At 34.7% G+C, this 24722-nt stretch overlaps 2 protein-coding genes and 1 pseudogene across 2 annotated transcripts; 1 reads left to right on the forward strand and 2 right to left on the reverse strand.

The window, feature by feature from the left end:
• Positions 1-4089: 4089 nt before the first annotated feature.
• Positions 4090-6087, reverse strand: LOC108344143 (cytochrome P450 736A117-like; annotated as a pseudogene).
• Positions 6088-16017: 9930 nt separating this feature from the next.
• LOC108344142 (uncharacterized) lies at positions 16018-16845 on the forward strand. The gene has a single exon (XM_017582609.1). It carries the CDS (start codon positions 16018-16020, stop codon positions 16843-16845), a length of 828 nt encoding a protein of 275 aa, XP_017438098.1.
• A 3787-nt stretch (positions 16846-20632) lies between these two features.
• On the reverse strand, positions 20633-22295 carry LOC108344141 (cytochrome P450 736A117). The gene is made up of 2 exons (XM_052867907.1): positions 21573-22295; positions 20633-21244 (listed from the first exon to the last, which is right to left on the reverse strand). The coding sequence occupies exons 1-2, from the start codon at positions 22269-22271 to the stop codon at positions 20633-20635; spliced, it is 1311 nt and encodes a 436-aa protein (XP_052723867.1). The 5' UTR covers positions 22272-22295.
• Between the last annotated feature and the right edge of the window lie 2427 nt (positions 22296-24722).

Here is a 24722-nt window from a genome sequence, read left to right on the forward strand (position 1 = left end):
GAAAATGATTTTGAATGAAGAAATCTTTTCATTAAACCATTAAAGAAAAGGAAGAGAAAGAAAAATTTGATAAAAAACTTTGTAATAAATCCAAGTAAATTCTTAATCCTTTTTAATAATATAGTTGTGAAAATTATAAATCCTAAATGTTTATCTGTAAAAGAGTAGTTTCTTGATTAGAAAATTAAAACTGTATAATAGTTTACATTGGTATCAGATAAATGTCAGGAATTTATGATTCTCTCCAAAAGTTATTTTTTTCTAAATTATAGAAACTTTAATTTAAAATTATGAAATTTAGGATTTTTTTTGTTTCTGGAAGTTAATTGGTTTTCGCTGCACCATGTGGATTGTAATCTGCATAGCATATAAGGATTCATGAATTTCTGTTGTGCCGTGAATTGAAAGTTATGTTCGGTGATTGAAATGCAAATGTGAATTAAAGTTTTCAGCGTACCGAATGCTTTTAATTTGAAAAATGTATCCATTGACACTCATGGCATAAATGCTTATGAATTATATATGTAATTGCTAATTTCACTTGGATTAAGAAAAATTCAATTAAATTGAATTTCAGATCACTTGGAATTCTTATCGAAATTAAAAGTTTTGGTAATTCAGCTATTTTTAACTTGATTATGTTATGGTGTTTTAAAACACTGTTAGGAGAATGTAAATACATTAAATTGTAATTCGATTAGGGCGTGTATGAAGAGTGTGTACCGTGAGTGGTTTAAATGCCCAACCTTAGAAATTAATATGGTACATTTTAAACCATTAAAAATGATCAAATAGTATGTTCTAATTAATTTCAAAGTAAAATTGTATTATATATGGAAATTACTCATAAAATATAGGATGCCTAATTGGTTTGAGTTTTGTTGAAAATTATTCTTATATATGGACTACAATTATAACTAATGACATTGCTCAGTTAGCTGTCATTCTTAACATGATGAGATTGCAACTTGCTAGCTTCATTTTATATTTATGTACTTTTTAGTTCATAGTGATATTTTCTTGACTTATTTGCTTCTGTTTCCGTAGTCTTTGAAGAGATCAATATTGAAGAGATGAGTTGGGTGATAACTTCAGGCATTGGTGCATTGTCCTTACCAATTTTTCATTTTTGGCTTCATTTGAGCTTGATCCTGTAAACAGAAGATTTATTCCCAAAGCTTAAAGGAGCTGGCCTTGTTTGCTATGTACCTCCTTCTGGTAATAGGTAACTAAACTCTCAATTATGTTATTGCTATTCTTTAAGAGAGAAAGATGAACCTTTTAATTGTGACTGCACTGGTTGATATGCCTTCAAGGTATTTGAACTTAATCATCTGAAGAATGTGACTTTTCCCATGTTTGTCTTCTGATATACATACACCACCTGACTGCTAACTCGCAGCTTGGCAGCAAAAGCTTTTCAGACCTCTCTTCCCCTTTGTAAGGAGACATTTTTTTTCAGCCACTATGGAGGGATCATGTTGTTAAAAGGTTTGATGTCCTGGAAGACTTGAGAATTAAAACAAATACATCCAATCAAGTATATAAAATTACTAGGCTAAGTGACTTACCTTGCAAACGCCAAATGTATTTCTTTACTTTTTTTGTCATTGTCATTAATTTTCTACATTTTGGTGATTGTGTTTGTTAGTGATAAAACACCCCTCAAGTTAGGATTTTAATGATTTGATGTAAATTTACTGTTAAAGGAAGATAGCTATGAGTTTTTGTACTTGGTTTCACCTGCTTCTGGAAATGGAATCACGAGATTTTGTGAATCTGAAGGCATCAAGATATTAGCTTCTCAAATGAGTGCTTTGAAAGACGGTAAGATTTTATTGTCTGCTGTTAATGCTTGATTTCATCGTACTCGAAAGTAAGGGACTGAGTGAAACCATTGGCGGTTAGTGCATTTTAATTTTGTGTATTAGGTTAATACACTAAAACAGTATGTACAAGAGTTAGGATGGAATGTATTGGTAAACAAGGCTGTACTATTCATGTATCTGTGTTTGAGCTCTGTAACTGATATCAACATGATATTGGTCCAGAATAATTAGGCACGAGTTTAAAACTAGTTCTTATTTGAAAAAAACCACATTTTTAGTGTGTATATAACACATCTACTAACATGGGAATTATAAACATATGCTCCTAATTTGCAGGTTCACATTTGATGGAATTATCTTTCAAACTTCTGCAATTGATTCTCGGTAGGATGTCCTTTGAAATATTCCAAAATAATGACTTATTTGACATTTCAGTTATTGTAAGTGTGCTTCTATAATATTTCTATTTGGTACTTAATTTGTTTTCATTTTTATTAACTAATCTTGCATCATGGTAAATAAACATATATAATGTCTTTGGTGAAACAATATTTTTCACACGTTCCTCTACAGGTGGCAGCAATAGCAAGGCAATTTGCTGTCTTGCACAATTCCTTGAAATTTGAAGCTCTCCACTTGCTGAATGCCATTCAAACCTCAAAAGATTCGGTATGTGATCTTGTCTTACTCTATTTTCCTTCTGGCGTAGTGATATTCAGTATACATGAAGATAAAATCTACTTAAATTGATATGGCCCTGGAATTTGGTTTATTTAGAGTTATTTTTTTCCTGATATTTTATCAAGTTACTTCTAGATAAGAAATTAGATGCTATTCTCCATATTCTAGTCATCCATCTGCAGTGTAAATGATAATAATATTATATCAAGTTTCCGAAACCCTGAATTCTTCCTGTTATAATATTATTATAACAAAGATACAATTATTAATTTTATACTATAACCAAAACATTCAATTTAATTAATTTAGTTGTGCTATTGTTCTTTCATAATATAACCATAATCACTTTATTAGTTAGTGAATTTAACAAGTTTGTAAAGCTGAATTAAAAGTTCAACCAAAAGTTAAGCATTATATCTTTTATAATGGGAATTAAAAAATTATTAAATACTTATTTAATTGTTCATTACAATATTGTTTTAACTTATTATTTTATTTGTAGGTTTTTAATGATTTATCCCGAATGGAAGGTTCAGACATGGAAGACATTAGAACTAAATAGGTTTCTTTTATTTTTTAAGTGTTAGTAAATTGTAGAAACTTGACTTCAATTTAGTAGTATATGTAGGATAATGTAATATTTGGATTGAATATATAGTTTTATGTACAAATAATGTATTAAATATTATTACACAAATGTATGAAATGAATTTGATTTTGTTTGTTCAATTTAATCTCTTCATTAACTCAATATATTGATTGGATGAGATCATAATACATGAAAATTAATTGTAAATTGATTGAATGTTAAATGTAAATATATAATTTTATTTTTTTTTAAAAATGATTTTTCGGCGATTTTGAAAAACCCCTAATAATTACCGGCGGTTTCGTAGAAACTCCTGCAAATACCGGCGGTTTTGAAAACCCCAGTAATTATCGGCAGTTTTTGTGAAAACCCCAGCTATTACCGGCGGTTTTTCAAAAAACCGCCGGTAATTATTAGTGACGTTGGTTTTCCTAGTGATTTTTATAACCGCGAGAAACGTATTTAAGGTGGGTTAAAACCCCGGTAACATAAAAAAAACCCTTGGTAAAATTAGACATTTTTGCAGTGAATTTTTCCTTAAAAAAGCATTGAATTTATTTTAAAATATTTATCACCAATCAAAATATAAAATTTTGATATTTTAAATATATTTTTACTTCTTCATATCAATTTGGATTTTAATTTTACTTTTAACTTTAATACATTTTTATTTCCAAATTTTATTAATAAATGGATGTATTTTCTTAATTAAAAAAATTATTAATGTGACAAACAATATTACATGTATGTCTATAGATAATGTCATTTGATGTAACGTCAGCAAATCTTTTAATAAGTTATTTAAAGACAAAAACTATATTTATAAATTTGTAAAGTTTAAAAACATAAACTACTATTAAAATTTAATTCACTATCAAAATTTAATTTCACAGTGTAATTTAAAAATAAAAAAGATAACTCTGTATTAAGATTAGATAGAACAAAGACACAATCTGCAAAAAGAGACAAAGGAAGGTTATTAATTAATCACAACAATGAGAATATATTCTCTTATTAAGTTACCAACTTTAACGTTGACTTCTTATTATTCATGGGAGGCAAATGCTATGAGAGGAAATTTTCTATGACTGGTCAACCCTACAGATTCAGTCACGTCGAGTGTCTGATCTCCCACTACTCCACTTGGCACTTCCCAATTAAACTGATGAACAAGGTTTGCTATGACCAACTCAATCACATTCATGGCAAACATTATTCCTGGACAACCCCTTCTTCCTGCTCCAAATGGTAACATCTATTGAACTCTTTAAGAATCTTTCTGCTTCAAACTCTTCAGGATTTTCCCAGTAAAAAGGATCTCTTGCTATTGCCCATGCATTCACTATTACTTGTGTGCCTGCTGCAATGTCATACTCCATCACTTTGGTATCTTCCATGGCTTCCCTTGGAACCAACAACGGACCTGGGGGATGCAATCGAAAACTTTCTTTAATCACTGCTTTCAAATAAGGCATGCTGCTTAAATCTTCCTCAGTTATGCGAGTTCTACCACTAACCACATTCCTTATCTCATCTTTTAGCTTCTGCATCACATTTGAGTGCCTCAAGAGTTCTGTCATTATCCATCCCAGGATTGAGGAGCTGGTATCAGTACCTGCCACAAACATATCCTGAAACAAATACCCATCAACTGTCAATTTCATTGTCTAGCTTCAAATTCCATGAAGGACATATTCAACAAAATGGATTCACCAGTATATCAATTAAAGATGTTGTTATATAGCTTTTATCAGAGAGATATTCGAAGACTTGGTTTTTGACTCTGCTATAGACTGTACCATGAAGTGAAATTCAAGTAAAATTTCCTAAACAAGAAGTAAAACCTAACGAAAAGGACATTAACAAACAAAACCCAAATGAATTCACCAATTAGTATGCCAGTTAAAGAGATATATTTTCTAATATTGTATGAATGTTGGGGATACAAAATTAAAGAGTAAACCACTTTTGACTTCTAAGATTTGTAAAGTCAGTCACCTTATCTTAAACCGTTCTCACCATCTTTGACTTTAGGTATTGAAAATGATGCTTCAGAAAAGTAAAGATTTTCGTAAGTTAAGAGAGTGAGTAGTTGTCTGTTAGAGAATATTAGGAACAATTAATAATGGGGATAACACGTTATACTAATCTTACTTACCAAGATCAAAGCCTTTATGGTTGTTCTATCAATCTGAAACCCCATTCTATTTTTCTTTTGGAGCCTCAACAAAATGTCCACCAGATCATTCTCCTCTTCTTCTTCTTCATCATCATCATCATCACCATTCATCATCATCATCATCACCATGCACATCATGCCCTCTTCTACTTACATGCTCATCAACAACTTCATCAAAAAATTCATCAAGCTCTTTAGCCACTCTCTTTGCCCTATCATACATTCCATTAACTCTTCCCACCCAATCAAGCCAAGGTATGTAGTCCCCTATAACTGGAGCACCGAACAGCTCCATCATTTCATTCAGTGACTCCCAAAGCTGTCTCCGTCCTTCTCCACTGTATCTCCTTCCGAGAGCAGCTCTACACACTATGTCATTCGTGACTGTAGAAAATAATTCAGTTAAATTCACAGGAATCAAAGAAGAACAACACTGTTTAATCTCTTTCATCATTATGGTGATTTCCTCCTCTCTGACTACACCAAAGGATTGAACCTTTTTTGCACTGAGAATATGCAAGACACAAATACTCCTTATCTGCCTCCAGTATTTTCCGTAGGGAGCGGATGCCACATCTTTGGAATCATATATGATGATATCAGACATCTTACGATGTGGTCTGTTACAGAAAACGTGGTCTTGGTTTTTCAGAATCTCACGTGCTGCTTCATTATTTGAGACCACAAGAACTGGCACCTTCCCAAAGTGAAGCAACATCAAAGGGCCATAGGTTTGAGCAAAGGATTGGAGAGTGTGGTGAATGTGGTTGCCAAGTTGGTGTAGGTTTCCTATTATTGGAAGCTTTGGAGGAGATGGTGGTAAGTTTTTTCCTGATTTGGAGTTGAGTTTGGGTAGAAGATTGAATATGGTGTGAAAGGCTAGTGAGATGAAGCATGCTAGCATGGGAATGAAGAACCATAAGGAAATGATTCCATTCAGAAAAGTCGTCATTGGCTTCTGCTTCAAATGATCACTCGTGGATTTCGCAATTATGTGTTGGTTTATTTATGGTATGTGGATGATTGATTTACACAAGACAGATGATGGGACCAGAAGTGTTGAACAAAGAATCTGGACCATAATAATTATGAGAAAAGAAAATATTTCCACAATGTAATACATTAAATCAGTAAAAATATTACTAAACAATGTAATTTTATAAATACAATGTGAAAGCATATTAATGACGGATTGTTCAATTATTGAATCAGAGTCTCACAATAAAATATAAATATTGGTAGTTGAAGGTGATATTGGTTGCCTCTAGAGGATACTAGATTGTGGTTGTTTGATAGAATTCACTTCACATATGATATTATTGATATTAATAATCAATTTATTTAATTTGCTTTCATGGTTAATGGTGTTAAATTATAGGTTGTTGGAGGTTATGGCGTAACTACTTATACTGTTTGTCTTTATGGTTTACACTTATTGATGATATTCATTATTCTTGGTATATTTTATTGATTTTAATGTTGTTCTTTGTATTGAAGATGTGAACAGTGGTGTTGCCTTTAGTCCACATTTAAATGTATTTATGAGCTTGTTTTGGTTCCATCCTCTAGCTTCTACTTGATAGAACTTTCAGAGAGGTATACATCATATTCACAGAAGACTCGATAGAATTTTTTTTTTCGTAATTTTTCTTGCCTTAAGAATTGATTGTATATTATACGTGACAACATAACAGTGTATGTGGAGTTCGCAACAGTGAAATGATTCAAGTACAAGTAGTTAGAGATCACATATGTATTTTCTTTAATGTTTTACAGACACTATTCCAGAATTACCTTTATACAACTATATATTACATCAATTTAATAAAAAAATGTTATAAAATTAAAAGAGATAACAATTTTGTAATAAAGAGCATATAAGTTTATATATTATTCGAGGTGTTACATTTTTTATATAAGCTCTAGCTGTTATGCAGTTGTTTATTTGAAGGAAGGACTTTCAGAAACTCTAGTTGGATAAGTGATTCCTTAGAGTCTTAGAGAAATATGACATTAGTTATTGCATATTTGTAAACATGAGTTTTTCATGTTTTTAATGAACAAAATCATGCTGATAAATTAAGTAATTTAGTTTTTATTCATAAGAAATTGATATGTAATTTAATATTTTATCTCTATGTAACTATTTATATTTTTTCATAATAAATATAATTTTTCTATTTTTCGTGAAGTCTAAATCATAGTTTAAGAATTACATTGTATTTTGTATTCCTTTATTTTATTGTTTTTTTTAATAAATTTCCATGATTGATGACTTTCTATACCAACCACTAGTTTTTGATAAAAATATTTACTTTATAATGGAGATATAAGTAAATGCATTTTTTTTTAATATTTTAGATTGTGGGAAAGTGTTTTATTTTAACAAATATGAGTACTAAAATTAAGAAAGATGATATCATATATTTTTAATTTAGTTTTTTTTTAAGTTAATACATAGCTAATTTGAAAAGTGTAGTCAAAATATTTAAGCCCATAAAAATATTAATGACTAATGACAATATTCTACTTAAGCCTCTATTGAAGAAAACAAAATGGGTTAAATATGTTTTTCGTCTTTTAAGTATCACACGATTTTGGTTTTAGTTCCTATTTGAAATTTTTGTTCCTTTTAGTCCTCTTAGTTTTGAAACTATTACAAATAGTTCTTAAAATTGAACGGCGTTAACTTTTGTTTGATCTCGCAAACGGCGAGTCCACATGTAATGTCATCTTTCTCGTTACTGTGCTACATTGCTTTTCTTTTTCTGATAAGTTTCAGACAACACGTTGTTTTTCATCATGTTCACGAGCCTCTTTTGTTGCTTTATATTTTTTCTCATACTCCTCCACCTGATAGTTTCCTTCGGTTGCTTTTACTTGTTTACGCTTTTCTTGCACATTAGATGTCTCTCTTTCCTTCTGACCATGTTTTTGAGCTCCAGTACCTTGCACCAAATTCTTCCATTCCCGCCAGTTCAAAAAAATTAGATTCATCTTTCCATGTTCCAACTTCTGTGCTTCCATCGGATTCTATAGATGATCGGGATTCCATCTTGTTCTTTTCCTCAAACATGCTTACTGCGCTTTTCCCTTCTAAAGTTTCCATAATTTTTGGGGATGTTTACCAATACTTCACTTGGTGTGTTGCTTCTCACTAATAGAAATAGTTCTTTATTAATTTATCTATTTCCATCAACAACAATTTTCTCTACGTTTCTTCTCTCTAAGCACTTCAAATGATTCTTTTCCAGCTAACTAAACTGGTATCCAACTAAAACAAGCCTGCTTCTACTAATCAATTCAATTCAAGCTCGAAAAATAGCATATAAAAATTAAATTAAAAAAATAAATAAAGTAAGAAATATAACGTTTGTAAACGGTAATGTTACCAACGCGATCCAACGTAGCGACCTCAAACACAGTGACCAAATATGCAACTCAGTTGAAGTAAATCCCTTCACAAATATTTTGCAAATTCTATAACACGGGCTCAAATGCCAAAACCTGAAACCCCATGGCAGAGGCAGCGAAGGTGGTCATACCCACGTTGGCATCAACGTCGACGACCAACCCATCCTTGTCCTTGCTCTTGGCCTTATCGAGCAGGTCCTGAATGGTGATAGAGATGTCGGGCTTGCGAAAGGGCTTTCCTTTGAGCATCCTTACGATGTTCTTGTGAGGCTTGTCGGGGAGGGTTCCAAAATCGGAGAGAGGGAAGAGGAAGGGGTAGCGCAAGCCCTCGACGGTGTTGGCGAAGACGGGATGAGCCTAAGGAGAGGCGGAGCAGTCGAAGGGGGAGACTGCTTTCAAGGAGAGGAACCAGAATCAGGCTTGGCCTTCGTGGGTTTTTTTGGGCTTGTGATTTTGGGTCTTGCTTTGGATTTGTCGATGAATCCATCGGCTCCGATGAAATTATGAATAAGAATAAAAGAACCCTAATCTGATTTAGAGAAGAAAAGACACGTGGCAGACACCTAACATAGAAGCTGACATTGCTGACCTCACACGTGGACTCGCCGTTTGCCACATCAAAAAAAGTTAACACCGTTCAATTTTAAGGACTAATTGTAATAGTTTCAAAACTAAGAGGACTAAAAGAAATAAAAGTTTCGAATATGGACTAAACTTAAAATCGTGTGATACTTAAGGGACGAAAAACATATTTAGCCCAAACAAAATTATAAACATATAGAAGCATAACACGAGTTTCGTTAAGAAAACATCAAGTTGATTTAAATAGGAACATTGATTGATTTTCTTCTACTCCAATTTTCTGAATTTAAAGTATGTGATTTAAACAACGCATACATAACTCACCAATCATTTTCTCTTAAAGCAGAGTAATTAGATTTTAATAGTATTTGTGTATGATACCAAACAGGAATATTTATTTATTTATTTATACTATTAATTTTCTCTTCGGGTGTATACTTTTTATTTTCAATTTTATCTTTTTAAAATCAAAATAATTATTTTATCAATATTATTCCATAAGTAATTTTTTTAATCTAATCATTTTATGTCAATTTAATTATTTTTTTTCTAGAATTTAACTATTCTTTTAAATTAATATAACTATTTATAATCAAAATTTTCTTTAGAGAAAACTAAAAATTACATACAATAAAATTGTATAATTTTTATAATTATAATAATAATAGTTTTATTATTTTTTGTTATAAAAAAGTGAACATAACGAGCGTTTAAATCTACATAATATAAATCAGTATTAATAAATAATTATATTATTAATAGTATAAAAAATTATTAGTCATTACATGTGTTATATATTAATCACAAAGGACTTTAATTGTTTCATCCACACTCCTTTAAATAATCATTTGATTAACTTCCATTAGGTTTTACGCTTTGCTTATTTCTTTTGGAGTCGCATACGAGTATAGGAAATTTTGTATAATTTTCAAGCCATATTTGATATGCGTGATTTTCAAGCCATATTTGATATGCGTGATTTTCAAGCCACTTTTTCTTACTATAAAACTAGTGTAATTCAAAATTAAAAATAATAATAAATTAAAAAACCAATTGAAATTGATTATATTATATATTTTGTGAATCTGTTTTTTTTTTCTCAATTAATCAATTTATTTTGAGTTTACGTTAAAAGTCAAGAATAAAATCAGTTGTGTAACACATGTAGATGTAGATGTGTGGCACACATGGTGTACAAATGATCATGAAACACACATGCAAATGTCTGATAGCAGAAAATTCGCACAAATTTTATTTTGTCTACACCAACCCTGTTGGTACGGCCCACTGCTGCTCGGTTAAAAATAAAATAAATTGAATTTTTTTTTATCTTTTAAATTTTTTGTTTGTATCTATTTTTAAAATTATATAATTATAGGAATATTTTTAAAAATTTTCACTGATGAATTAATGTATTTGATTAAATAAATTAAAATTAGAAATATATTTAGTAGTTAAATTATTTTAATATAATTAAAAATTAAAATTTAATTTATAAATGATAATGATTTAAGTTTTTATTTAAATAGTATGATATAAAAAAATTAAATTTTTAATTTAAACTGGTTAGCAAATCAATTTATTCCGACCCCATTTTTAATATACTGGTTTAATAGATAGGATCAAAAGAACCTAACAAAATGAAAAACATCATGTCGATGAATTTCGAAACCGGTTGAAGGTATTGATAAATTTCAAAATTCGTTAAAACCTTGATAGATTTTAAAATTCGCTGAATGCTTGATGATTTTTAAAAACCTTCAAATCTCAGTCTCATTCACCATTTTTCAGTTTCAAACCACCAAAAGAACATAATATACCGTCCATCCATGAAAATCTAAATGAAGAAAAACCACTGACATGTAGTAACGAAAAACCTGCATTAGCAACGAAAAACAAGTGATAAGCAAAGTTTTGCTTTCCAAAGGAAGAAAAGTCACAGTACAGTGACCAGGCAAAGAGGTGTCGTCTACCTTTTAAGCACAAGGTATTATCTTTAATTGACTCCAGATGATAGGTATTTAAGGAGGACAAGCCTAATGATGAAGATAATCCACTTTCAGAGCATGGACAAGGTTCAACTAATGTGATTGTAGTGAACATAGGTGGGTGAGGAGTATCACTACAAAAATATCTAATTTTATCAGGGTTTTTTTTTCCCTAAATATGTATTACCGGCGGTTTTTTGAAAACCACCTTAATTTTAAAGGTTTACTTAATACATCATATGAACAAATATACAAATCAATATATAAATAAAATATAATTAAACCATTAATGTCTTCAATGCAATTAGATGTATTTCGTTTCTAAAACTGTGGTAGAGCAAGAAAGATAGAAATTTGAGAAAGAGAAAGGAATGGACTTCATCACTATCCTTCCAACTCTTGTTCTTGGCCTCTTTCTACTCCCATCGATGTCATCTAGCATCATCACCGCACTTTTCTCAATCCTGGACATTTATGGCTAAACCAAACAGCTAGTGCAAATTTGCAACAAAGGTTGCATTTCAAATTACCTTGATAACTATATTTTATCCAATAAATGCTTCAATCTTTTTCTAGTCACGGTCAAATATGCATCAAGAACCAAAGAAACAAAATTATATATGTTATTATTACAATTTACAAATTAAAGAACTTGATACTTTTCAGGTGTACTTGGTTGGAGAGATGTTATTATTACAATTTACTATTATTGTCCTCACCAAGCCTAAACTTCTCGCCAAAACAAACACTAGTAAAACTGAGAAACAAAGAAACAACTAAAAAGCCTTTTCAGAACAGAGAAACAACTTGGCACTGCACCACCTTATCTTTAGTATTCCAGCAACTACTTAATTCTCTAAAAAGGCATGGTACATACACTCTCACGTAAGGGACAATCTAGTTTTCCTCCAAATGAGAAACTCTTAACCAATTATGACTAGCCATAAAAATTAAAAGAATCACCTCATGCTGCCTAACAGTTTTTGTTATAAGAAAACCTTTTAAAAAATCTCCTCTTGCCGCAACCAAAACATATTTTATGTTTCCTACTTCCTACCCTCATTGAGACACACTATAAGTCAACAAAAGCAACTCCATTCAGCTTAATCATACATAATTCATGTGAACCATATCATGGAAGTTCACTAATTCAAGTACAACCCCTTCTCATGGGTCTTTACAACATGAAACTATAATCATAAACTTATAAAATCTGGTCCTACTTCGTTCAACAAAAATGCAATCAGATTTTGGCATTTCTAAGGTAAATTTGGACACTTATGTTGGTCAACATATACCATAACAAGTCCATATAAAACTGCTTTTAACTTTCCAATTCTGGTTGCAATAATTGGCTGCACTAAAACTTCCAAGAAGAGCCACCTTTTCACAATAAGTGTCGTCCAACAATTCCACTACTTGATGGCAATCAAAACCTTCTCCAAACTTCAGTTTTCTCACATCTAAGATCCATCATCTTTCAAGCTTCATCCAAGAGAAAAATGATGTAGCAAACTTTATTGGTTTAGCCAACAAACCAGTAAATTCTCAAGGCATCCAAGAAAAGAAAACATACGCATCTCTTACATTAGCTATAGGTTTGAAATAGTTATATCTAGCCAAGGAATTCTCCCAATGTTAAACTTAATTCCAGCAAAGAAATTCAACTCCATTACTGCCTATTTTGGTACGAGCTCCTGTCCCAAGTTATTTATATGAAATTGGACCCTCACCAGGCCGAAACAGTGCACCAAATCAAGCAAAAGAAATCTGAATTCTCACTAAACAAATATATATCTATATGTGGACAACGGAATACCTTCATGTAGTCTTATAGGGTTTGATATGAAATAATATCCAATATTTCCTCTTTACTAGAAAGAAAAAAAAATCACTCTCTTTAGTTATAATTAAATATCCTTCTAATGAGAAAATATATAAAAAATTAACTGAGAGAGGAAATATGAAAAAGTGAGTCTTATTCTCTATAATAAAAGGTTAAATCACTTCTGTAATTTCTATTTCTGTTGGTTTTTCTCAAATAGGTCTTTTTTTTATTTTTTTTCTCCAATTACATCTCTAAAAGTAAAAAATTGAAGCAATTGACTCTTTGTCGTTAAATTGGGTTAACATAGTTAACTTTCAGGTGATGTGTGAATGTGAGGTGAAATTATTAAAGGACGTGGCACATTTAGAACAGATTACATGAAATATATAATTAAAAAATAAAAAAAAAATCTGAGAATTGAAACCCAAATTAGGGTTCATCATCTTCAACCTTACCTTTCATCATCTTCAACCCTAGCGATTGATGCTCAGGGTTCATCACGAAATTAGGGTTCATGAAACCCAAAAGGTTTTTGAAATATGAAATTATGCACCCCCAAATTAGGGTTTATCAAAATCAAATTGGGTTCAGGATTAAAGACGCAACAAGGTTTGTCAAATCGTGTAAACTCCCAAGTTCTCGTGGGATTGAACCGAAAATCGGTTAAATGACAGGTTCAACTATGTCATGTCGTTCCAGAGGGCCAGGTTATTGGGTATTTCGCCGGTGAACATGTTCTCTTGCATCTAAAGTTTCTGTAACTTCTTCAACCCAGTTATGCACGTGGGAACTTCACTGGTGAAGCGGTTCTTGCTGACATCAATCTCTAGAAGGTGAGTGAGTTTGCATATTTGTGTTGGGAATTTGCCAGAAAATTCCTTAGCAAATAAAATGAGTTTGGTGAATGTCGCAAAGATGGAAGCAAAGACAAAACCTTCAACCTGTTGTTGGACATTTCAAGAAACTGAAACCTAGTAAGGGCCCAAAAAGCTGGAGGCACCTGGCCTGATAACTGGCTCTTATGGATCCCTCGACGGCGTTGTCATTGCCCTCAGAGTCGTCCTCTTCCTCGTCCTCACCACCGATGCCAAGGACGACCACCTTTGCCACAACAACAAGAAGAAGAAAATGAAAACATAGTGAGGGTTCGTCGGAGGTTGCGAGTTTTGTCCATCGTTTCATTCTTCTTCATCCTAAATTCTGCAACAATAATAAATCTAGGAAGATCTGATGTCTCTTTTTCCCTCACCGCGATACATATGATTGAACCCCCATTAAATAAAGTTTCTCCTTGGAGTTATGGGTACTTCAATTCTTCATCCCCACTAATTTTTGGAACTGGATGACTTTCCATGTCCCCTTTCCTTCACTTTTCTCTGGTGGGTTCTTTATCCAATGCAGAATTTGTGATTTTAATCAATGATCACCTTTGAGTCGTAATTTTGATGTGTTTTGAGTTACTCTACAACTGAGATATTTCTGAGTATACTGGATTCGGCATATTGTGTACTGAATTTCCCCATCTTCTTGTGATGTTCGTCTCAATTCTCAAATGTTCGGCATATTAAATATGATGAACCCTAATTTGGGTTTCAATTCTCAGAAACTTTTTCTACTTGTTTTTTAATTATATATTTCACGCGCATATGCCACATAATCTAACATAATGGCCACGCATTTAAAATATTCCATGTCAAACTGACAACTTTAACTCCGTTAACCCAATTTAATGGTAGGGAATCAATTGTTTCAATTTTTCACTTCTAGAAATCCAATTGGAGAAACAAAATAAGAAAGGGACCTATTTGAAAAAATCCAACCGAAATATAGGGACTAGGAAAGTGGTTTAACCATAATAAAACTAAAATTTATAACAGATAAACAAAAGTCTTCAAATATAAACCCCAACTATTGGCAGTCCTTTATCCACTTAGTAGAACGACAGAAACCTCTTTCCATCATCTACTAGACCAACAAGAGTTGCTCAGCTTTTCCAAACCTCTTCAAGGCCTGCACTTCAGTGCCAAAAGATTGATCAAAAGATCAAAGAAGATAGCTTAAGCAACATGTTTTGTGGCATTGATGATCAATCTAGTCTTCGGCCTTGGTTGGAGCAACAACATTGCAATTGATTCAGCAATAAAGAGAGGATGAGAAAGTGAGAGAAAGAGAGACAGAGAGTTTTAGATTGCAATGTAGTTTTCCCTTTTGTTACTATGGGCTCGCAGGCTACCGTTCGATCTCTAGCGTTCGGTCTCGCCTAGTTTATCAGTCGTTCGGTCTCTACCGTTCGGTCTCGACCAGTTTCTCAGCCGTTCGGTTTAGGCAAGCTTTCCGTTCGGTCTCGACCAGTTTCTCAGTCGTTCGGTTTAGGCAAGCTTTCTGTTCGGTCTCGACCAGTTTCTCAGTCGTTCGGTCTCGACAAGCTTTCCGTTCGGTCTCGACTAGCTTTCTCAACCGTTCGATCTAGACAAGCTTTTCGTTCGGTCTCGACCAGTTTCTCAGCCGTTCGGTCTCGACAACAATTAAGCAGGTGTAACTCACAATGAATGTTGTAACGACTGTCGTTAAGTAATTAAGGTTTGCATTAATAACCATTAAGAGGTAAATTAATGTGTCAGATTCCTTTAAACTCTATAAATAAGGGTTTAGGTGGGAGGTAAGGACGGATTCAACTCAGACTACAATACGCTCTATTTACTTCAATATTTAATTGTCACGAACAGTTCATAAAACCGCTCCTAACTTGAGCGTCGGAGTGCCTTTTGCAGGTACCTCCCCTCTTTTACAAAGAGGATGACCGAGCGGCCAACATTGAAGGTGACCGATCGGTACAAACGAGAAGCAGACAAGCGGAGCGAAACATTTTGGCACCCACCGTGGGGCCGAGAGCAAGCTGAAGACACCCAATGGTAACCACAAGAAATATGGGGGAGCAGAGCACCAGAGATTTAATAAGAGAGTTGCAGGCCCAGATTGAGGCACAGGCGCAGACTATACAAGCGCAGGCGCACGCTCAGCAAGAGATGCGGCGAAGGCATGAGGAGGAGATGAGGGCGCTAAGGGCCGAAAGGGAACCTCCCGAGCGGTCCGCCTCGAATCGAGAAAACGCTAATGAGGCGAGCCACAATCACATCAACCCGAACGGTCGGGCTAGAAGGGAACCAACGCCCCTGCAGACCGCTCGGCCAACCAGTTTATTGCCCTTCACGGCAACCATCATGCAAACGCCAATGCCAGAAAAGACTCCCCCCGTATTGGATAAGTATGATGGTTCGGCTGATCCGGATAATCACTTAAGGACGTTCGGTAATGCAATGGCATTCTATACGGACAACGACCCTATCATGTGTAGAGCCTTCTCGTTGTCACTTAAGGAAGAGGCATTGGAATGGTATAACACTCTTCCTCCCAACACAGTGGATTGCTTCGCTACTGTGGAAAACCTCTTTAGGAGACAATACGCATCCAATCGAAAACAGGAGGTAACACTGGTGGATTTAATAAACACTAAGCAGGAGAAAGGAGAAACTTTGAAGGCTTTTATGAAGAGATATACTGAAATCGCACGACGAGTTAGAGAGATAGATCAATCTTTTATTATCAATAATTTGCCTTCGTGTATGAGACCAGGATATTTTGCAGAAAAATTGTATGCACGACCGCCAAAAACGATGGAGGAGCTCCAAGAGCGAGCAGCTGAGTTCATCCGTATGGAGGAAATGCGTTTGTCGCAAAGGAAACGACAGCAATAGGGTGATGCGGGCGGAAGTGGAAAGGACGGCAAACGACCGTTCGGCAATAACGATAAGAATAGAGAGTTTCCCAGGCCATTCAAGTTTCACCATTATACAACCCTCAATGCACCTAGGGCAAAAGTTCTCGAAGAAGCCCTTAGCGCGGAACTTATCACACCCCTGAGGAAACCGTCTCCAAGAAATGCAGACGAAAGGAAAAGTTGCCGGTACCATCAAAACCATGGACATACTAGAGAAGACTGCATCACGTTAAAGAATGAAATAGAAAATCTTATCCGGGCGGGACATCTACGAAGGTTTATAAAGGAAGCAAGATACGGCCTCCCTAAGGAAGGATATTCGAGAAGAAGCCCCGAGCGGGCGAGTAGGAAAGACGAGCGAGGGCGGGGCTATAGTCACAGTCCCAGTCGTCATCGGGAACGTTCGCTTCGTGGAGTTATCAACTGAAGAGAAGCATCCACAATTCTACTACTATCATGTTTAAATCCGGTTTCATTTGATTCATGCTTTTGTTATTAACTTACGCTCTTATTATTGAATAAATAAAGTCCAATTTAGGCCGGTCAATCGCTCCTAAAGTGGCTAAAAAAATCATATTCAATGAAAGTCTCTCAGAGCTAGAAGATGAAGACCGAACGGTAAATCCCGCTCGGCGAAGAGGTAAATTCCTCTATAAAGATTTGAAGACCGAACGGTAAATCCCGATCGGCGAAGAGGTAAATTCCTCTATAAAGATTTGAAGACCGAACGGTAAATCCCGCTCGGCGAAGAGGTAAATTCCTCTATAAAGATTTGAAGACCGAACGGTAAATCCCGATCGGCGAAGAGGTAAATTCCTCTATAAAGATTTGAAGACCGAACGGTAAATCCCGCTCGGCGAAGAGGTAAATTCCTCTATAAAGATTTGAAGACCGAACGGTAAATCCCGCTCGGCGAAGAGGTAAATTCCTCTATAAAGATTTGAAGACTGAACGATAAATTCCGCTCGGCGAAGAGGTAAATTCCTCTATAAAGATTTGAAGACCGAACGGTAAATACCGCTCGGCCAGGAGGTAAAATCCCCTATAACGATTTGAAGACCGGGCGGTTAATCCCGCTCGGTGAAGAGGTAACAGGATACTGCAAATCACAACCGAGAGGTAAATCCCGCTCGTCAAAGTCGGGCACAAAGATCGAGCGGTAAATTCCGCTCTTCAAAGTCGAGCACAGATCGAGCGGTAAATCCCTCTACACCGAACGGTTTTCACTCTCATCAATCAGGAAGTTCTGGTAACAAGGACTGTCGAGCGTGCGGTCGAATTCAATCCATGAAACTGTTCGACGCGAACAGGATATAACAACTTGAAGCACAAAGAGCAAACTCCTTAGTACAACGAGAACAACCTCCCTTAAACTCATAAGTCCTATAGTTAACCGTTCGGCTAAAGCCGAACGATTAACTCAGACTTGGGGGGCTTATGTTACTATAGGCTCGCAGGCTACCGTTCGGTCTCTACCGTTCGGTCTCGCCTAGTTTATCAGTCGTTCGGTCTCTACCGTTCGGTCTCGACCAGTTTCTCAGCCGTTCGGTTTAGGCAAGCTTTTCGTTCGGTCTCGACCAGTTTCTCAACCGTTCGGTTTAGGCAAGCTTTCCGTTCGGTCTCGACCAGTTTCTCAGCCGTTCGGTCTCGACAAGCTTTCCGTTCGGTCTCGACTAGCTTTCTCAGTCGTTCGGTCTAGACAAGCTTTCCGTTCGGTCTCGACCAGTTTCTCAGTCGTTCGGTCTCGACAACAATTAAGCAGGTGTAACGCACAATGAATGTTGTAACGACTGTCGTTAAGTAATTAAGGTTTGCATTAATGACCATTAAGAGGTAAATTAATGTGTCAGATTCCTTTAAACTCTATAAATAAGGGTTTAGGAGGGAGGTAAGGACGGATTCAACTCAGACTACAATACGCTCTATTTACTTCAATATTTAATTGTCACGAACAGTTCATAAAACCGCACCTAACTTGAGCGTCGGAGTGCCTTTTGCAGGTACCTCCCCTCTTTTACAAAGAGGGTGACCGAGCGGCCAACATTGAAGGTGACCGATCGGTACAAACGAGAAGCAGACAAGCGGAGCGCACCAGTCGAAGGTTAGTGTCTCGGTCTCACAAATCCCTACCGAAACACCTTTTATGGATGAAAACGAAATCATCTTGAAGGTGTCTGTTTTAATTTATTACCATACTTGATGAGTTATTAGATTAAAACACATGTGGATATATGAAAGTATAATATTTGTGGCGGGGCTTGAAAATTTTACATAAAAAGAATAAATCCATTAAAATGACTAGTTTTCTTGAAACTTTTCACTAATGGGTGGTGAGAAAATTTTCCAATTAACCGCGAGACCGTGCTTGTTGGTGTCTAATTGCAGCAATTGTAGACGGGTCACTAAAAGGATATATTCTCTTCATATTTTCCTTAATTTTTTAATCCAGTTAACTTTGCTTGCTTTTGAATCAAACCTTTGTACCGTAAAGAAGTTCATTTGTTTGATCTGTGATAACTATGGCATAACATAGAAAGGTCATGAAAACGCAATGGAATTTGAGAAAGTTGGTATTAAAAATGAAAGGAATCAAACACACATTTCAAGAGAGAAAGAAAACAAGGAGATGGAAAGGGTGGGAAGAAAACAAGGAGAGTTGGAAATGATCATTCTCGTGAATGGGACATTGTCCATTTTGTTGTTCATGACAAAAGAAGGAGTAAGCGTGGATCAATGTAGTAGTCCTTGTTACTCCATGTTTAATCATTGTCACCCACTTCTCTGGGATGAAAACATAACACTGGCACTCCATGGTAAATTAACCAAATGTTGAAATCATATATGGCATCAATGCACAAACTAAGTTACTAAAAAGGGAAGATGCAACTACTTGTTTCACTTATATTTCACCTTCAACAATCACGGTATAAATTAAGTTTTCTATTGTCAGAAACTTAGAATTCATGAGAAGGAAAAAACAAAAACAAATTGTTTCTAGGTTCTAACTTCTGATACTAACGACTTAGACAGTACTATCTTGGTTCGGAGAGGAAAAAAAGGCACAAAAGTATAACACCAAAATCAATTTCTAACCTCATAAAAACATAACACGAAAATACTCACGTTTTGTCCTTTTCAGAAATTACATCATGAGATTCACAATCAAGCCAAAAATTATCAGCAATACAAGCCCCATGCAACCCAAACATACAACCCAGGTTAATTTTTTAAGGTTCAGCGAAAGTGAAATTGGGGTAAAAAATTCTCACATTTTGATGGACAATCTGTCGTCCGTAAATAAAATAGTACAATTTATCAATAATTTTATCGATAATGCTCATTTACCGACGACTTTAAATTTGCTGATAATAATTCATCGGTTAAACCCGTTTTTACTACAGTGTTATAACCTTATGCAGTTGGGTGGTGTAACACACTATTATATATATAGTCCGGGATGGGATTTATGTAGGCAGTTTTGAGTATTATGTAAAGGAAAAATTACGACAAGCAGATCCTCTTGAATGACCGGAAAAATTGTACACAATCGTTCCTGTTCTTACCATATATACTGGTAGAATAGTACTGTTTAATTTCTTAATAAAAACATCCAAGAATCTGTCTTCAACTTCTCTAATAAATCCTGAGTACATATCAACGTACATATGATTTACACGTACGAATTGAAGACAACAAATTATAAATTTTGAGAATATAGTCCCTTATTTTTCTTTCCAGTTACTATGTTTATCTTTGACATCAACTTATGCATGGTAGGAGGCAAATGCTATGAGAGGAAATTTTCTATGACTGGTCAACCCTGCAGATTCACTCATGTCGAGTGTCTGATCCCCCACTACTCCACTTGGCACTTCCCAATTAAACTGATGAACAAGGTTTGCTATGACCAACTCAATCACATTCATGGCAAACATTATTCCTGGACAACCCCTTCTTCCTGCTCCAAATGGTATCACTTCAAAATCATGTCCTTTCACATCTATTGAACTCTTTAAGAATCTTTCTGCTTCAAACTCTTCAGGATTTTCCCAGTAACAAGGATCTCTTGCTATTGCCCATGCATTCACTATTACTTGTGTCCCTGCTGCAATGTCATACTCCATCACTTTGGCATCTTCCATGGATTCCCTTGGCATCAACAAGGGAACTGTGGGATGTAATCGAAAACTTTCTTTAATCACTGCTTTCAAATAAGGCATGCTGCTTAAATCTTCCTCAGTTATGCGAGTTCTATCACTAACCACATTCCTTATCTCATCTTTAAGCTTCTGCATCACACTTGGGTGCCTCAAGAGTTCTGTCATTATCCATCCCAGGATTGAGGAGCTGGTATCAGTACCTGCCACAAACATATCCTGAAACAATACCCATCAACTGTCAATTTCACTGTCTACCTTCAAACTCCATGAAGGACATATTCAACAAAATGAACTACCAGTATAAAGAGGTTATTTCTAATATTTTATGAATGTTGGAAATACAAAATTAATGAATAAACCTCTGGATTGATGTTTAAGATTTGTAAACTTCCGACAGCTTATCTTAAGACTTTTCTCACATCTTCTTTGATATTAAGGATTGAACTAAATGATGTTTAAGAAAAGTAAAGATTTTATGAAGTTAGAGTGGTTGTATATTAAGAACTTATACAGATAGATACCACATTGTATTAATCTTACGTACCAGGATTATAGCCTTAATGGTTGTTTTATCAATCTGGAACCCCAAGGCGTTTGTCTTTTGGATCCTCAGCAAAATGTCCACCAAATCATTATGTTCATCATCATCATCATGCACATCATGCCCTCTTCTGCTTACATGTTCATCAACAACTTCATCAAAAAATTCATCAAGCTGTTTAGCCACTCTCTTTGCCCTACCATACATTCCATTAACTCTTCCCACCCAATCAAGCCAAGGTATGCAGTCCCCTATAACTAGATCACCCAACATCTTCATCATCTCATTCATTGGCTCCCAAAACTTACTCCCTTCTCCTCCACTGTATCTCCTTCCGAGAGCAGCTCTGCTCACTATGTCATTTGTGACTGTTGAAAATAAATCAGTTAAATTCACAGGCGTCACAGAACAGCAACACTGTTTAATCTTATCCATCGTTGTGGAGATTTCCTCTTCTCTCACTGCACCAAAGGATTGAACCTTTTTTGCACTGAGAAGATGCAAGACACAAATACTCCTTATCTGCCTCCAGTAGTTGCCATATGGAGCAGATGACACATCTTTGGAATCGTAAAAGAAGATATCAAACATCTTACGATGTGGTCTGTTGGAGAAAATAAGGTCATGGGTTTTCATAACCTCACGAGCTGCCTCCGCCGTTGAGACCACAAGAACTGGCAGCTTTCCAAAGTGAAGTAACATTAAAGGGCCATAGGTTTGAGCAAAGGAATGGAGAGTGCGGTGAGTGAGAATGCCAAGTTGGTGGAGATTTCCTATTATTGGAAGCTTTTGAGGAGATGGTGGTGAGGTTTTTCTGGCGATTGTAGTGATGGAATTGTTATTCCATTTGCATAAAAAATTTAGAACAGTACGTAAAACAAAGAGGATAATGAAGGTAGCCAATAGGAGGAACAACCAGTGTGAAGAGTTTTCATGCATAGAGGTCGACATTTTGTTTAGTTTGATGCTTAATTATCAATGCGGATTCAGGTATTTATATCTGTTACAAGCCATCACCATAACTTACGTGTTTGTGGAGAATTTGTTCAAGAAACACGTTTCATGATTATGGGTGCAATACTTATTTTATTGTTCAATTCATAGTACTAATTGATGTTTGAATACAACCAGATCTGAATCATGGTCGACATCGTACTAACTTACATACACATGCTTGAAACAGAAATACAGTTCTTTCTGTCCAATCAATTTCATTTATTTATCCTACCTTTGTTGTCTAAAATAAATATTTAACGAGTAATTTGGTCATTAGTTATTTGATTAATCATAGTTTTTATATTTATTGTTTAGTCAATTAAGTTTTTATTTTAAAAAAACTTAACATTATATCTTTTCTTAAATATAGGTATGTCACACTCAAAATCTCAATTATATTTTATTTTAAAATCTTTCTAATTTTTAAACATAATACTTTTTAATTAAAAAATTATTTATATTTTGACATAAACTTAAATAATTATTGATGTAATTATTAATTGTTAATTTCCCTATCGAAGGGTTTATTTAGAATATATAATAAAAATGAAACATTATAATTAGTGTTGTCAAAAAGGAGTTGAAATCGGTGAGCTAATCAGGCTCACCACAGGTTTGAGTCGGGTTGAGTTGGAAAAAAATATGAAAATTTTTATGTGAGCCAATTTTGACTCGGCTCGCTAAGAACCCGACTCACCCGGGTTGAACCCGAGATGAGTCGGGTTGACTCACCAACCCACCTTTTTTTTTATTGAAATCAAATTAATTAAATTAATTATTCAAAAAGCACAACCTTTACTTCGCAATAGAGCTTTTCGTGTTGCGGTGCCTATCCAAAAGTTCCCCTCTGCTATATATTTTTGTTAACAGCTATATGTAGTTTCTTGGTCAAACAGTTGTGTATGTCTCATTAAACTAAATTGACAAAATTTTATGCTTAAGAGTTTAGAATATATAACAATAGAGTTATTTTGTTTCATTTTCTTTTATACCAATTAGTCCAATTATTATTGTTTCAATTTGATCGATCAAAGTAATATGTTATAAGAATCTCAGAAGAAGAGCGTGAAAAAAAGTTAAGTGAGTCAATGAGCCAACCCGTTTAACCCACCAACCCGTGGTGGGTCGGGTCGGGTTCAAATTTTTTCGGCTCGCTAATAAATGAGTCGGATTGGGTTGGTTCACTCGTGGTGGGTTGGGTTGGGCCGGATTATCCGATTTGACAGCTATAATTATAACTCATAAAAATTAACATTGTTTTCAATTTAATTTTCTTATTTCTATTAAACGTATGACTTATATGCAAATCTTAGTAATTATATTTTTAAAAATTAAAAATAATATAAATATGTAAGAACCTAGAATTGACAGTGTATTTAAAAAAGTAATTTAAAATTGGTATGCTTTTGCATCTGGATTAGTTGTTGAACTGTTTGATAGGATTGCAATGGCATAAATGTACATAATTATGTTCTGCAAAATTATGTAAACTTGTGGGACGAGAATATACTTGTTGAGTGAAGCCAAAATTAGAGAATTATTGACTTTGTCATTGTTGAGCGAGAATATACACCATGGACAAAGTCAAAGTCAAAGTCAAAGAGTTATTGACTTGGTAGTCGCTCAAAAAGAATATATACTTGTTGGGAAAAGTTATTAGAAAGTAGGTTTTTAAGTCTAACTCAATTCCACAAACCAGCTTGTATGGTGAGGTTTGTACCCCACTTATATATTATAATTTAGCCTTATCTCTAGTCGATGTGCGACTTCCAACACACCCCATTCACGCCGAGGTATAGACATCTCGAGCATGACAGTAGAAATTGGGTGGTCCAATATCGGCCCAACAACGGGTGGAAATAGAAAAGCCCACATAGAACTCGCTAGGATAGGCTCTAACCATGGCTCTTATACCATATTAAGAAGTGGACTTTAAGCCTAACTCAATCCTATAAAATCGGCTTGTAAGGTGAGGTTTGCACCTCACTTTATATATTATAATTTGGCTTTATCTCTAGTCGATGTGGGACTTCCAACACACCTCCTTCACGTTGAGGTATAGACATCTCGAGCATGATAGTAGAAATTGGGTGATCCGATAGCGGCCCGACAACGGGTGGAATAGAAATGCCCAAGAAACAAGAAATATCGCTAGGA

Source organism: Vigna angularis, chromosome 8 (genome assembly GCF_016808095.1).
Source record: "Vigna angularis cultivar LongXiaoDou No.4 chromosome 8, ASM1680809v1, whole genome shotgun sequence".
Taxonomy (NCBI): domain Eukaryota; kingdom Viridiplantae; phylum Streptophyta; class Magnoliopsida; order Fabales; family Fabaceae; genus Vigna; species Vigna angularis.

Bases quoted from the DNA above. Each gene is read 5' to 3' on its own strand.
- LOC108344141 (XM_052867907.1), bottom strand. From the start codon at position 22,271: ATGTTACTTCACTTTGGAAAGCTGCCAGTTCTTGTGGTCTCAACGGCG. The intron at 21,245-21,572 runs GTACGTAAGATT...GTATTGTTTCAG, and splicing joins CCATTAAGGCTATAATCCTG to GATATGTTTGTGGCAGGTAC.
- LOC108344142 (XM_017582609.1), top strand. From the start codon at position 16,018: ATGGGGGAGCAGAGCACCAGAGATTTAATAAGAGAGTTGCAGGCCCAG.